The sequence below is a fragment of the Stigmatopora argus genome, chromosome 7 (assembly GCF_051989625.1).
Source record: "Stigmatopora argus isolate UIUO_Sarg chromosome 7, RoL_Sarg_1.0, whole genome shotgun sequence".
NCBI lineage: Eukaryota > Metazoa > Chordata > Actinopteri > Syngnathiformes > Syngnathidae > Stigmatopora > Stigmatopora argus.
Window position 1 is genome coordinate 8,626,467 of NC_135393.1, and position 16,558 is coordinate 8,643,024.

General features: G+C 39.7%; 2 protein-coding genes across 2 annotated transcripts in view; one reads left to right on the top strand and one right to left on the bottom strand.

Moving 5' to 3' along the window:
* Window positions 1-16,558, bottom strand: part of pik3r5 (phosphoinositide-3-kinase, regulatory subunit 5) — a 60,333-nt gene that overhangs the window by 15,184 nt on the left and 28,591 nt on the right. Inside the window, exon 3 of the mRNA XM_077605176.1 lies at window positions 2,060-2,174. The gene's annotated coding sequence lies outside the window, so the exon portion shown is untranslated. The remainder of the gene's footprint in view (window positions 1-2,059; window positions 2,175-16,558) is intronic.
* ntn1a (netrin 1a) overlaps window positions 3,394-16,558 on the top strand; it is a 40,875-nt gene continuing 27,710 nt past the window's right edge. Inside the window, exon 1 of the mRNA XM_077605177.1 lies at window positions 3,394-4,475. Coding sequence (XP_077461303.1) covers window positions 3,431-4,475 — 1,045 coding nt within the window. The 5' untranslated portion in view covers window positions 3,394-3,430. The remainder of the gene's footprint in view (window positions 4,476-16,558) is intronic.

Here is a 16,558-nt window from a genome sequence, read left to right on the forward strand (position 1 = left end):
GAAAAAATCCAAGGTATTCGAGCCCTGACTATACCCAATGCCCTTTATATATTTTTTTATTATGCTCCAACAAGCCCTTGTTAGGATACGCAGCTCAGAAAATGAATGAATCATTGGATTTTTAAAGAATACAACTTAACGATTGCAGTGGGAGGAAAAAAAATCTCCTCCTGTACAATTTCATGAATAAATGTATCGAAATAAAGCTCAAATTCAGTGTTTGCATCAGACTTTAAACGTTTTTTTAACAATTAAATTTGGGGTTTCAGAATGGGTTTAGTATGGGTTTAATGGGTTCATATGGGAGCTCTGTTTTGAAACCTGACTCTGGTGGCAGTCTATGATAATGCAGGGTTTTTAAACACTTGCAGGTATTCATTTCCCCTATGCTGGAGAGTCTCCCTTGTGGAGGACACACACAGACAAATATATTCCTTTTAATGTTCACGCTCATGAATAATGTTAAGTAGTTGTGTTTTTGAGGAGGTGGCCAAAGCTCAAAAACTGAGGTGCAGCTGTACTGCTGAATTATATAAAATAAAAAAAGGATGACATCACACATGCGCTTGCATAGTGCATACGGTTCACACACAGGCACATTAACCTACATGTCAGTGTAAATGCTGTTCCGCTGATGACAAACAGGAAGCCACTTTGCTGCACCAGCACAATAATTCCAACTCATGTGAATATAAAGTAGTGCTAAAAACTATTTATCATCCAAATGACATTTTGGACAATACTTTGTATCCAACCTGGTAAAATACTTTGTGGAAGAACCTTGTCGGTTGCCAGTGAACAAAGGAAGGTTAAACATGAGGTTCATAAAGACATCCTTTGGTGGGTTTATGGGAGGAGAACAAGCTAAATCAACCCTTCTGGAATGAAATCGGAGAGAGAGAAAAATCCAAATCTTCTAACATGATCCCAATATACAATTATTCAGTCCGCATTCATCATAAATGTCCCATTAAACACACACTGGATGTTACTACTACTGGTGCCTCTGTTTGAATGTCTCAACAGCTTGTGTCAAAGTTGAAGCAACTTCTAAGAAAAATGGATGATTCCTTTCCTGGGGCTAAACGGGAAGAGTGTCTTCATCCGACAAGCATCAGAGTACATGTGTCATAACCCTTTAAAGAACTGCTGACAGTACACCATTTTTGAATTTATTGTGTCATTTAGTAGAGTCCTCGTGTCTAGAATGACTTTAACATAGGCATATTCTTCACAAATCACCAGTTATTTTGTTGACTTGTGTTATTAATGTCGGAAATATCAAATGTATGTTTTTTTAATCTCATCATCACTTCCTTTTTACTATTTAGAGTCATATTCATGACTGGGGACATGGGAGTCCTCGTGGACCTTTGCATGATTTGCAATGTGGAAGATGAAGTACTCGGTGACCATAAGATTATTTATAGCGATTCAAAACTGAACCTCCAAACAGAGGTTTTTTTTTTAATCAAATGGTGAGGGTAGGATAACTGATTGACTAACAATCAGGACGCTAAGATGTCCAATGCATTTTTATTTGGAGGGTTAGCAGCTTCCATCAAGTGGCGTCGTTGGCACTGAAAGATTAACATTCACAACCAGTCCTCCCAGTCCAAATGAATTGGACAATACTGTGAGATTAACTAAATATGTCAAGGTTATTCATTTGCAATTGATTTATTCCTAAAAAAATATGATTAATAGTAATAATAAATAAATTATTCATATTAAGACCTGGCGTCCACATACAGCATGTGGAGATCACCTGGTCGTTCAGGTCATATCTCTGTAGCAAATGTTAATATTGTGCCTATAGGACGAAAAATATGAAATTCGAATCACCAAAAATAGTCACCTGCTCTTGCTCTATAAGTCATTACATTTATAGCCAATGGGAGAATTGGACAACTACTGTAAAGAGTGGATTTTCCCACTTAAAGCCAACACACATACAACATGAGCCTTAAAAACATTATCTCACGACCACTGTTTCTCCTAAGACATGGTGCACACCCTGATGCCATTCCAAAGAAAACACTTTGTTGCTGTATCTTACCTGCCAATTCAGAGTCCAGCGTCCATTCCGTGCAAGGATGAAAGAAAAGTCCCCAAGCCTCGAAGTCGAGAAGACTCTCCTGCTCAGTGCCATCCAGTGGCACCGTCACGCAAGCCTGAGTGACAGATGAACGCACACACTAAATGGGTGTTGCTTCTCTCAGCCGACGTGGCTCACAAACAGGAAGAATATGAGCGAGGTGCATGTGAACACAATGAGGAAGGGTGCACTGTATTTGCGGCTCTAAGGGTGTGTGTTTATGTGTTCCGCGGGCGCGAGGGTTGCATGAGGTTTTGGAAGGGATGTCGGCCTTTGACAGGAAGTCATCTGTTTAGCTTGTTTGTTTTCACGCTATTCACACAAAACTCATTGTTGAGCTTTGTTCACTGTTTACAGTAGTCAAAAGAGGATTTGCAGAGATTTGCTTTAACAGACAAATCACAAATGCAGGAGTTGATGACCACGAATTTACATTCACGTTGGGTTTTTTTGGACTCACACAATTACATGTTTACCGTAAAAATGCAGTTTCCATGCTTGCATTGGGTACATTATTGGTCAAAGGTTTGGAGTCCTTGAACCAGGGGTCACCAACCCTAGTACTTGAGGGCACCAATCTAGTCTGTTTTCCCTATCTGCCTTCATCACACACGAATTAAATAATTGGGATTGTTATCAAGCTTCTGGAGAAATTGCTGAGCAGTTTGTCATTAGATTCTGGTGAGTTTGAGGAGGTAAACATGGAAAACTGACTGGATAGGTCCCCTGGATGGAGAACTAGAGTTGGTGACCCCTGCCTTAAAAATGCTACTACTACTATGTTCTTTCTACAAGCAAGATGTGCAGGGGATGTTGATTGCTCAGGTGACCCCTAGATGTCGCTCTTAATTTTCCTATAGCAACAGTCACTCACAACGCTTTACTGGCAGCATTTTGTTTGAGCAAATTTTTGTATAACTAACCATTTACTTGAACAAAAATAAATGAATATAATATATATACATATTGTTTTAAAGAAAAAAAGGCAACAAACAATGTAGGTTGTGTAAAGTTGGGTAATCCCAAGACTAAAGTCTACTTAGAACTAATACAATAAAACGAAATATAGGTCACATCCCAACATTCGTTAAAAGAATGATTCAAACACAAAACGATAAAATGATCACAATAAAGCTTTTCTCTGTGAAAAGAATCACTCATCCTTAAACACTGAATGTTTTTGGGGTAATTCAGGATTCTCCAAATAAAACTTTCTTCCTCCCTCCCTCCTCTCTCCCCCATCCCTCCCTCTCTCCTTCTCTCTCTCTTTCTGTCCTCCTCCAGCACCAGAAGCAGCACCACTGACACTTTCGGACCCAACACGCACCGAACATGTTCCGGGCTGCGGACGCTGCGCTCGCCGCGCTCGCCGTGCTGCTGGGCGTCTTTCTGCGGTGCCCCCGGGGCGGCGGCACGGTCGGCGTCGGTGTCGACGCGGCTGTCTTCTCGGCTCAGAGCTCCCCCCCGGACCCTTGCTACGACGAGCACGGTACCCCGCGCCGCTGCATCCCGGACTTCGTCAACGCGGCGTTCGGCAAGGAAGTGAAGGTGTCCAGCACCTGCGGCCGGACAGCGGCTCGCTACTGCGTGCTGAGCTCGGCAGACAAAGGCGACGAGAGGACCCGCAACTGTCACACCTGCGACGCGTCCGACCCCAAGCGGAACCGTCCACCGGCGTACCTCACCGACTTGAACAACCCACACAACCTGACCTGCTGGCAGTCGGACAACTTCATCCAGTACCCGCAGAACGTGACGCTGACGCTCTCGCTAGGGAAGAAGTTCGAGGTGACCTACGTGAGCCTCCAGTTCTGCTCGCCCAGACCCGAGTCCATGGTCATCTACAAGTCCATGGACTACGGCAAGACGTGGGTGCCCTTCCAATTCTACTCCAGCCAGTGCCGGAAGACGTACAACAAGCCGAACCGGGCCGCCATCACCAAACAGAACGAGCAGGAGGGCATTTGCACGGACTCGCACACGGACATGTTCCCCCTGAGCGGGGGTCTGATCGCCTTCAGCACGCTGGACGGCCGCCCCTCGGCGCACGACTTCGACAACTCCCCCGTGCTGCAGGACTGGGTGACGGCCACCGACATCCGGGTGACCTTCAGCCGCCTGCACACGTTCGGCGACGAGAACGAGGACGACTCGGAGCTGGCCCGGGACTCGTACTTCTACGCCGTGTCCGACCTGCAGGTGGGCGGCCGCTGCAAGTGCAACGGCCACGCGTCCCGCTGCGTCAAGGACCGCGACGGCGAGCTGGTGTGCGAGTGCAAGCACAACGCGGCCGGCCCGGAGTGCGACAGGTGCAAGCCCTTCCACTACGACCGGCCGTGGCAGAGAGCCACAGCCCGGGAGGCCAACGAGTGCGTGGGTAAGTGCCAACTTGCTGCCCGCTTGCCTTTTCTCTACCCGTTCTCTACCCCTTCTCTACACCTTCTCCCAATATTCCTCCCATTCCGTTCGTTCATTTCTTGACTACACCGATATTTGTCAAGGAATACAAAAGGAAATATATCCCCGATCATCTTGAAAAGTAAATTAGTGACCACGCGCAATTGTTAAAAAGCGGCCACTTAGTGATGAGAAGAACACGTTGTATTCATGAATAGTCATTCTTCACTGTATTACATTAACAAGTAGTACAGTGTCTTTTTCCTCAATTATTCTCGTATGATATAAAAATAAATCCTTCATTACTATAAATCCGGTATATATAATTATCCATGTGGTTATATTTACTCATTACAATTTGTATTGTCATCATACAAGTATTATGAGATTTAAAGGTGCACAATGACAACAGCAAACAAACAGACAAATAAATAATCAATAAATAATAACAATTATTAATAAATAGATAAGTAGTCAACATAATAACTAGTCAAAAACAAATAAGTAGGGAAGTGCACAAATATGATATATAATAATGATATAATATGAACATGGTAGTATCGTTTCATTAGTTTAGATCACACATTTTGATCAGTTGGTCATAATAGGGTGCTGCCAAGTGTATAATTTATTACTTTAAGGCTAATATCTTGTTGTCATAATATAGTAATATGTTTGTCATGACTTATGCAATGATTCTTTTCATAATAACACGTCGTTGTCAGTCTGTCGTTCACATGAATATCATGATGCTTTGATCAAATATCTAGTATTAATATTGTTCTTTATTTCTATAAATGTAATATTGAAAGTTTTAAAGAGGCAGTCTTTTGAAACCTGAAACTATGAGTCCAATTTGAAATAATCATTCACCAAAACATAAAAATTATAATAATCATTGGAAACTACATTATGTTTTAGGAAGTTATAGTTCCAGGGGTGAGGTGGGATTAAATATATATTATTGATAACTTATTAACAATGTTTCACAAAGCATTATTCTCAATGCATTTAAAACAAAATATTACACAGTCCATATTCTCATGGGCTGTTCTTTTATAGGTGCAACTCTGCATGATAATCAGAAAAAAAACGCAAACTTACTCCTATGATTATTTTCAATCAGCTGTATATTTTTGAGGGCGTATTTTATGGAATTCTTCTTGCACTCTACAGCCAAAATGTGAACTGATGAAATATTGTTTGACAGTTAGCATGTATGCTGGCCTCTTTGCCACATGGCAGGTGTTTAAAATCTTTCTGTTTGTTGTGTTTTACCAAAGCACACAGATACCCACGTTGAACACGCTACTCCCACCGTAGGGTAGTTTTTGTCAATGTAGACTAGGTTTGACGTTGCGAGTCATAATGTGTTTTTAAATACTGATGATATGTTTACAATGGCAAAAGATGGAATAAATGTTGCTTGTTGGTATAAAATTAGGACAAATTAAATTGACATTCCATACTTGAGAAGTGTAATTTTCCGATTGAGCGAAAATGATGCAAAAGGTGCTGTAACGTTTTTTTTCTTTGCTGAACTAAAACTATCTGATTACTATCCAGCAAAGTAATTAGGGTAATAGGAGGGTGGGGGCTTATCCCATCTGATTTTGGTGGAGAGGTAGAGTACATCCTTTTGTCTTCAAAAGCCAGGGCACAAACATCTTCAAACACAACCAAATACACATTCACTCACTGATTAGTCTTCATTTCAGGATAAATCAGTGAACTTATTAATATGAAACTAAACCAGTACCCAGTGAAAACCCATGCAGAGCAGACTCAAGTAATAGGACGTAAGCAACCTTAGCGTTAACTTTAAGGCTGAAGTGTTTTATCAATAATATCCATATTTTTAAAATATAATGAGCATTTGTGTACTTTCCAAACCCTGCTACACACACACCCACAAGAAAAAAACAGCGCTTCTATATTCAAGTGCACTTTGCTAATTACAGTCCACAAGAATAGAACGACCCTCGTGCACTAACCCCCCAACTCGTTGTAATTTTTCATAAATCCATTTCGGTTATTGAATCCACACAGTGTAGGAAAGGTTTCTGATTGGCCCTGCATAGCGATGCCAACAGATGCTATATAAAAATCATGCAAGTAGGTGGATATCTAAATGGAGAAATGGCAGGAGTATTTTTCGTTTTTGAAAATACAGAGAGATTCAATCGTGTTAAAACCAGTAGTGATGTCTTGGGATTTGTTGTTTCCATGGACACACTTGTGGCTGAAAACACTCTTATCTTAACTCGTTGCACTGGGAAACACAATGGTCATGTTTTTGTTTATTTGCTGTTTGCTACCCAGTTTGAGGTGCAGAATCTAAAATTTATCTCAGACTTGATCAGTCACGTCAGGATTTTTTAGTATAAAATCACTGATCACAACACAAAAATTTTGAAACCAAATTACACATTTATTTTCTGTTGTATATAAAAACAAATATCGGGAAAAAATAAAGTTGGTATACTAAAGTGATAGATAGAATTAATTTGGCTGTGATTTTCTTGGCTTTTTTGTTCTCGCTGGACAATTTTACTTTGTTCTGCAAAGTTTGTTTCAATCGTGTAAATACAAAAACAGAGTAAAACGTCTACATTATTGTTTCTTGTATCTGTATGTTTGTACATCTTGATTATTTATGTTGGTTTGTTGCCTAAAAGAATAAAATTAATACAATTTAAAACCCAGATCTTTTTCAGCCATTCCTACCCTCTGAAAATGGCGTGAACGGGCCCGATTTCCGATCACGTGATCAGATCGGAGACATTCCTAGGCAGTATATTGATGTTCCATGGCAACAAGAATCTCACAAACAGCCTTCTGAGTACTATTAATGTTCTGTGTTTCATCTTCATTATTGTCTGTTTTTTCTTTTTTTCTTTTTGCTTCCACTGTACATGATACGAAGCGCGTCATCACTGATGCTTACAGAAGTCTGCTGGCTTACGGCTCATTTTTCCGTCAGCTGCACAGGAGATAAAACAGGCGCGTGAAAGCCCAGCCGACCGTCTGCACGTCGGACAACGGTTTATAAAAAGAAGCCGTAAACACTGATAAGAGTGGAAAGAGAATGGAATGATTTTTTCCCCATAGAGAGCTACAGTGGATATCAGTTTATATATGCCTTTCCAAATTCCATTTTATTCCAGATAAGTTCTCTCAACTATACCTCTGAACATTACATTCACAAGTGAAAATACGTGAATGAGTACAAATCATTGTTTTGTCGCACAGGATTCATTTTTATCAAGTAGAAATTAAGTGGCAAGTACAGAACAATTTAAATTTCAATCAACTTTTTTCTTTACCCAAACAATCCATCATGGCTGAAAATATATTTAAAGGGATTGCACATTTCCCATCACCAGCTAAATCAATTATGAAGCTTGCTTAGATTTTTTGGGGGTCTTTTTTTGCCACACCAAACAAGCACAGTGGCAATGTTTCAGCCATGAACATATCACTGTTAAATCTAAGATGTCTCGTTGCGATGTAAATGCACCCATTTAATGAAAATAAGAAGCGCCACTTTGATTGGCGGTGAATGGAGTCGACTGTGATGACGCCCACAGTGCAAACCGCCCCCTTTTAAATGGCTTGCTTGCTCATGTTTGGTAAAATACCAGCACCAACTCTAAGTCCCAGCACCACTGTATTTGGCTATATATCTCTAGACTGGGTCAACAATGTAAAGCCCTTAATGGGTTATCAAAATTTTCAATCAAAGACGCTGCCTTCATATACACTTTAAAATAATAATTCAATTTCTTTTTTTTAATTCTTTAAGATCAAAGCAAATCTGGAACTGACCAGCGTCCCAAAGCAGTTTGTATTTATCTTGGTGTTGTGTTAGTACTTTACATCAATGTTTCCTGTAACAGCAAACTAACTATTTCAGCATTTGGCAGAAAGAGTTATTAAACAAAAGCTATTTGTTGATTGACAACGGTGACTTTTAAGGCTTTGATGTATGATCAAATTCATTTAGCAGGAAATATAAGCGATGCTTGTTACAAATGGTTGTTTTTGTGCCTGTGTGGATATCTGGAGGCTCTTGAAGCAATTAATGTCAGAGTTTTGGCAAGCGCTCTCTCTCAAGCAAGAATTTTGGAGCTGCTCGTTGCTTGTCAGGAGGCTGGTTCCATAAGCAATTGGGTTTTGATTAAATAACAACAGTTTTGCAATGACGATCAGTACTAACAGAGCTTTGAGGAGGAGGACAAAGTCAATATCTCATCTTTACATATAGTATACAGAGTATATTACAGCTTAAAAAATCAAATTGCTGCTGAAAAATGTTATCAGTCCAAAAAGGAAAAAAAATACCCCACACACCATTCTTCTTCTGTTGCCTGTAGAGGGAGCGATTATGTAAATTAGCCTCACTTTCTGTAAGTCAAGGCAAAGCAAATTTAGTATTTCATTCATTCATTCTTCTTCCATACCACATGTCCTCGCATGGGGGGTTTGCTAGAGCCTATCCCACACCCTAGACTGGAGACCAGTAGGCCATAGGGAACACACAGAGATAGGCAACCATGTGTAAGCACAATCACCACCAAGCGAGAATCAATCCCACGCTGTACCGAAGTCAGGCAAGTGAACCCCTACAACATCAGGTATTTGTATAGCACAATTCAACATAAGCTCATTCAAAATGCTTGTAAGAGTAAGACAAAACTGAAGAAAGGCTCATAGATATTATAGGATTCACTAGGTTTTTTTTTAATTGTACACTACATTTTTAAAAAGTTAATATTTTCAATTAAAAAGTCTAGGTTTAGTGTTTAGGTTACAATATAATGCAGGCAGAGCGCACACAATGAGTCTATTATGTGTAAGTTTGTTTTCCGTCCAGCAATTGGCCCTTGTTTTTTTCGGAAACTGTTTGGTAGGACGCCATGCTGCCACTGGAGGAAGCATGTTACGTGTCGGATCTTGGCGTGTTCCCCCAACCACTTGTCTCTTTTCATTGGTGCTTGAACTCTACTTTTACAAAGGCCAGAGCAATGTTCTAACCAAAGTTGTTATTGTAAAGACACAGTTTTTACAATGTGGTCATTTTACCCTGGTAGAACCTCATGATAATTGGTCCCAAGAAGATCATTGCTTCACTCTGCTTCGTTTTTTTTAAAGAAACTTGAAGTGACAGTTGGGAATTCTGTCTTTATAAAAATATTAACGCTCACATTTGATCGACAATGTCAGTGATGTCTAACAAAAAGTACTATACTATAGAACTGCACTGCATCATTTATAATCAACGCCACTTGAGTGTAAAGACAGAAAAGTAACACTAAAATGAACTATAATTACCTGCATTATTGGAAACATGATGGAGAGGGAACAGGAAAAAGTTTGTTGGCAAATCTCTCTGGTCATTTTCATGCTAGCTATTATACTATGCTGTATTCAACTAAATGAGCTTCATAAAACTAATCTTCATTTGCAATTGGCATTTGCAGTGTAGCCTTAAAATAAAAGTTGCATTAACACTCACAACTTAAAACCAAAAGTATCAATGGGAAACCATGTTTTGCCTTTTAAAACTCTCGACTGTCATATATTTTTTAAGAAAGCACCCCAGTGTATTGTTCTTAAAAAACAGTTATACCCATTTGTGCAAGATGAGTTCATGTTTCAATGTGAATTTGTTAAAATTAATTGAGCTGACTTTGGTCTAATGTGGTTTGGTTTAGTCACTGCCAGCACTCCGAGTTAAAATTGAATGGGTGTCTAGATTTCTTTGATCATACTTTTTACCGAATGTTGTAGTATAGTTAAAATTCCAAAACATGTTAGTGCAGCGGAGCTCGCGCCAACCTGAGAAGAGGCATCAAGACTGCCAAAGCAGACTACAAGGGGAAGTTAGAAGGGCAAATCGACAACCTCCGAACGATGTGGCAGAACATACAGTACCTAACCAACTACAAGGGTTGTGCTGCGACCCCTGCGGACTTAGGTGTGGCACTGGCCGAGGAGCTAAAGAACTTTTTTTCCCGCTTTGAGTCCAAAGCCAAGCACTCAGTCACACAACCTCAACCCCCAATACATCCTACACCAATCTCTGAAATAACCACACTCACCGTGCAGGTAGTGGATGTGAGAACCTTGCTCCGTGCTGTAAACCCCAGGAAGGCCACAGGACCGAATGGAATACCAGAGAAAGTACTCAAGGCATGTCCTGACCAACTAGCACCAGTATTCACTGACATTTTCAACCTATCACTAGAACAAGCCACCATCCCAGCCTGTGTAACATTGGCCACCATCATCCCAGGGCTTAAGAAGTCACCCGCAAACAATCTCGACGACTACCGCCCAGTAGCACTCACACCAATCATCACAAAGTACTTTGAAAAACAGGTACTGAAACACATCAAAGCTTGTCTTCCTTTCTTCCACGACCCGCATCAGTTTGCATATCAGCCAAATAGATCCACTGAAGATGCAATAACCACCAGGAAACAACAACTAAACACCAAATTGCAGAGGGTGATCAACACAGCTCAAAAGATCATCAGCTAACGTGCTAATGACAACTCTGATTCATACAAATACCCAAGCAATGACTAGCATCCTCCTAAAAAATCTGCTTGATTTTTGCAAGCTATAAAGTTTAAAGTGTTTCATGGACATGAAGCGAACACACTGATCTTTTGACATTGCATCGTTAGAATGTGGAATGAACTAATTGTGTTAACAAGGAGGTTTGGCTGGTGATGTGTGTATGCTGTGATTTGGCATAAAATGTACATGCGTGAGAGAGGAAGCGCCAAGAATTGGTGCAGAATCAATTCTCAGTGCCAGAAAACAAGTAAATGTGGTCACACTTAAGTAACTTTCACTCATTATCTCTCTGAGGGAGTCTAGTTGACTTGAATGAACAGAATTGCCTCCTTTAAAGGTAAAATAAGGAACAACTGTTTTCCCTCAGTTCAGAGCAACTGTGATGAATTCTAAGGAAACTACTTGTGCTAAGTCACAAACTCATTGTGAGACAAGACAATTAACATAATTTTTATACACAAAACTTCTATGTTTTAACCATGGCACATGAAAATGCTGACACAATTTTTTACAGAAAGTTTAGAAGGTGTTGCTTTAAACATGGAAACATTGGTCAAATAATAAGTGCATCAATATAATGACATCATCGTTGGGATTCAGACTTTGAGGTGGTTAGAACCACTAAATCGCTATATCTTGAAGCAATGTATTAATGTGATACTGAAATGATGTTTGTATCATAAGGACTGTTGTTAACATGTCAACAGCTAACTGAAGCTGATAGAGACATCATTATGTCAGAAAATCAGTATTATTCTCTGACACAAATATGTAGATGTTGGTGGTGATGTTCTGAACATGTTTTAAGCATTATACCACTGCATATATCAGACAATTGCATGAGTACCTCTGATCTGAGTCACAAGGGAGTTGTTATTTGGACTGAGTCTCAAGCAAGTCCAAAGTATTGCCTGATGTCATGTCAAGTCACATGTTTAAGTTGAGTGAAGCCCAGTCAAAAGTTTGTCAAGCAGAGAGTAAGGTCAAGTCTATTGTTTGTTGAGTCAAGTCAAGTCTAATGTTCCTCGAGTCAGGTCAAGCCAAGTCACATCAAGTTACAATTTTACTGTGCAAACAATCTTTGAATCATTTGCTCTGTTCAGTGTGGCAATGATTCGCAGAAGCTTATCCCAGGACGAGTCACAATGTTATGTCGAGGAAGCAGTCACAAATTTGTCAAACTAAGTAAGGTCAAGTCACCAATTTTTTTTTAATCGAGACATTAAAAAATCTTCGACAGCACAATGGGGAAGTGGTCAGCATGTCTGAGAACAAGGGTTCGGTTTGCAATCAAAGGCCACTTCAGTGCAGTAGTGTCAAGAAAAAAGGAGAGCCACGTTAGCTAGTTACTTCCAAAGGATTTTTTGATGGAAGAAACTGTCAAAAAGAACATCATGAGCATGAGCATCAACAGTAGGTTGAAATACAAATCCATGCACTCACAGGAACCACCATGCTCCGTTTATTAAATGCCCATACATATCAGGCCAAAAAAATGTTCTGGCTTTTAGCTTGTCCGTATGTTCAAATATTACACATCATATGTCTTTATTTATTTTTTTAAGAATATTCCTTCTCGCTATGATTTTGGGCTTTCAAAGCTTCAGCACCAATGAAATTTCAAATTGAAATAAAGTGATTTAATGGCAGGTCAGAACCGCAGGCGAACATCTGCCGCGCAATAGTCACACAAGTCGCCTACGGGACCACCATGCGCGAGTGAAAGACCATCGGCTTTGCAGGGCTGCTGTTCCACACAGCTACACATGATTAATGGCAGGACAGAGTTCCAGGCAGCACTGGCGGAATCTGAGTGACACCCCTATGTTGCTTTAGTTTAAACATCTTCCTGTCATTTCAAATAAAATGCAATATACACAGTCTATAAAATCATTTTGGATTGACTATGTTTTCTGGTACTTCTTCTGGTACTGAGGTACGTACAGTATAGTACGTGTGTGTGTGTATATGTATATATGTATGTGTGTATATATATATATATATATATATATATATATATATATATATATATTTAAACTGATTTTATATTTAATTCTAATACAAGATACATTACTATTGCATATTTATATGATATATTTTATATTATATATTACTATTACTTTAACTATTATCTGCTCTTGTGCAACTTGTAATTACTAACACTAAGATTTAGTGTCAATAGTACACTAATCCAGTTTTTTTAATGTTACCCATTCAATTATTGGATTGGATTGGATAACTTTATTCATTGCATATTCGGGAAATTTCCTTGTGACAGTAGCAAGAGGGTGAGAATGCAGATACAGGAAAAGGCATAGTTATAAGTTAGACCACATGTGTCAAAGTGGCGGCCCGGGGGCCAAATTTGGCCCGCCGCATCATTTTGTGTGGCTCGGGAAAGTAAATCATGAGTGCTGACTTTCTGTTTTAGGATCAAATCAAAATGAAGAGTATAGATGTATATTAAATTTCCTGATTTTCCCCCTTTTAGATCAATAATTGTAATTTTTTAATCCATTTTTTCTGTGTTTTTAGTTCAAAAATCATTTTGTAAAATCTAAAAATATATTTAAAAAAGCTAAAATAAACATTGTTTTAGATCTATAAAAAACTGAATATTCAGGGCTTTTAATCCAGTTCATTTAATCAATTTATTTAAAAAAATCTAAATATTATATCTAAAATGGTCCGCCCCACGTGAAATCAAAAAAGCTTTGTTATGCAGTATTTACAAGTGAATTAGACAGTAGTCATATCTGCATTTCAAAATAAGGCATCTCATAACTCCTATCTGCAAACATCACAAAAATAACATACGATGTCTTTGGATAAAAGATTTTCCTCTCAATCATGGACAGACAAGAACATACGCACACTCAAACAGCACAAAAAAGCCACTGCACCTGCAATACATCAAACTTTCATTTCGCGTCAAACAAGCGGACTGGAAAAAAAGAGTGTCATTGGAATTCCCAGTGTCTGATGGTGCTTAGGCTAATTTATTACCGATTGCTTTGTCTTTGCCGTATAAGTCACGCCTCAGAGTTGGGTGAGTGTGTGTATGCCATCAGGTCATGAGGGCTATTTAACACCCAGTCGTCATGGATGCCTTCCAGTCCTGCTAGTGTTTGTGTGTCATCCTAGAAGTATGCTTTGTGCTGTGTGTTTGCTTTTCATTGTTTCATTTTACAGTTGCACAAAGAGATCTCAGTCAGCAGAGGTCAGCACTGGATGCCGGCCTGTGTTGCAGTTATCGACTATGGCACAAATAGATGAAGGGAAGATTTTTGCTTCAATTGGGTTAAAAAAATGACTTGTAGCAAGTGTTTAGTTGAAGTGGATCCAATGGAAGATTGTTTTTTGTTTAGATTGGAGGCGAAAGTTTGCAAGGTCATCTCAATTTGCTAGAGGTGATCCAAGGTTAATCCATCACTCATTAGCTTGCACAGATAACACATGGTTGTTGAACGGGCGGGGGGTCCTCAGTGTTTGTAGCCCCCTCCCACTCTCTATTCCATCCGTCTTTGTCCCTCTCTGTTCCCATTTTTTTTACTCGCCTTGCTCGGTAATGAAGTCAAAATGCGGAGATGCGCAAAAAAACAGGCTCACACCCTTTCCCAGTCATCAGGAAATCTTAGAAGAATAGTTAGACAAACATTAATTCCCAATCGGAAAATAATATAGAATCTTTAATTCAAGGTAAACTCCAACAGGAGGCAATATTGAATCCCAGAATTTCAGAGCTGTGAGGCAGACGGGCTCAACAGATAATTGGACTAGTCATCTGGATTCACACTAATGTCCGAAAATTGAGGATTTGGAACTTTCCTCTAACTTGAAGAAAAACACAGCAGATTCGGAGTTGAATTGCGTTGGTTGGGAAGGTCTGAGACTTGAGGTACGATTCGACTCGGGAGGGAATGACTCAACTTGATTGTGGAGAGCTGATTTGGAAAATTTGGAGCATACATAATGTGACACACATGATTCCCACCTGCTGCCGAAACTCCTTGAGAACCGACACTGCGAGCGCCTTGATCTCGGGACTGTTACAATCTTGGCGAGTTCTGCAGTTCATAGAGTACTAAGCCAGTTATCTTTTAAAACTTCCAATACAATGTAAAACACAGAAGGTTCAAATGTAAGACATACGACCCATTAACAACCAAAATGGTGCCACGTCAAGCTGTGTCTGCCGCGTGGACGCATTAGATTGAGTAAAAGTTGCAGGTTAAAAAAGTTGTGGCTTGACCAAACTTATCCTTGTGCCTCCAATCAACTTAAGTCAACTAAACCTTGTTACTCAACTCAACTTGCTCCCTAGCGGAAAGACTTGGGACTCACTCAAGACAAATGCCTTGTGTTTAACAAAATTCCCCGAAATTACTCTAAAAACTAAAATAATAGAAGAATGTATCAGATTCAGAAATGGTTGGACAATGGTTACTCCACCAATGTCACAAGCACCTTCACAAGGAGGTTTGATGAGATTGGTTTAGCAGAGACATAGGAGCACAATCATTATGCAACCATTTCTGGAATTCCGTCAGTAGAGGTGCCACTGTATTTCCATTGGTATGCTCCCAGGTGGCCACGGCGCACAAACCTGAATGAACAGCACAATAGAGAAGAAATTTGTAGACTTGAATGTGCCATGTACTTTGTATGTGGAATCTTGGTGTGAAAGATGCTCTCGAGAGTAGGAGAGAACCGTTCTGTCTTAGCACACTCATTTTTCCTGTTCCCCCTCCCACTGTCTCTCGAGCCCCACTCTCTCTGGGGACAAAAGAGCCAATTATTTAGGCTCAGTGTCCAACAGAGAGCAACTTAAGTATAAGATAAGATGAGTAATTGCTGGCTACAGCTGATTAAGCTTAACTGTAGGGGTGATGGAGTGACAGGCGCAGGAGAAGAGTGAAAGTGTGGTAAAGTTAGGGAGTAAGGAGACGTTTTACTCACCGTGCTACCAGCAAGCATTATTTAAATCACTTCCAGTGCTGCTTTTTTATGTGGCTACTTGTGTGCGCGTGTGAGGTTACGTACTTTTAGTAGAAGTTTCTCACATGAGGCCTTTCGCTTATTCTAATAACAGGCTAATAGGGTCCTCACTGACGATGACAAAGAAAACAAAGGAAACCTAATTACTTTGGGGTCCGCCGATAAGAAAATTATAAGGAAATTGAGTCATAAAAAGAGAATATTTGTGTTACAAGATGATGGTGAAGATTTGGTTTTTAAATGGAAGGGGTGATCACAGTCTATGCTTTAAAACAAGTAAAAATTTAGAATTATCTCTTGGTGTATTTGATTCACTCCTAAAATGAAAACATACGTAGCGGCAGCATTTTTGCTCTAATTAGATAATGTTCAATTAGCCAATTTTGTAACTAGAAGCTAAACCATGACAACAAATTGACTGTCAATCTACTGCCAGACAAAATTTTGGCCGCACTAAAATGCATAGATGCTGATGTC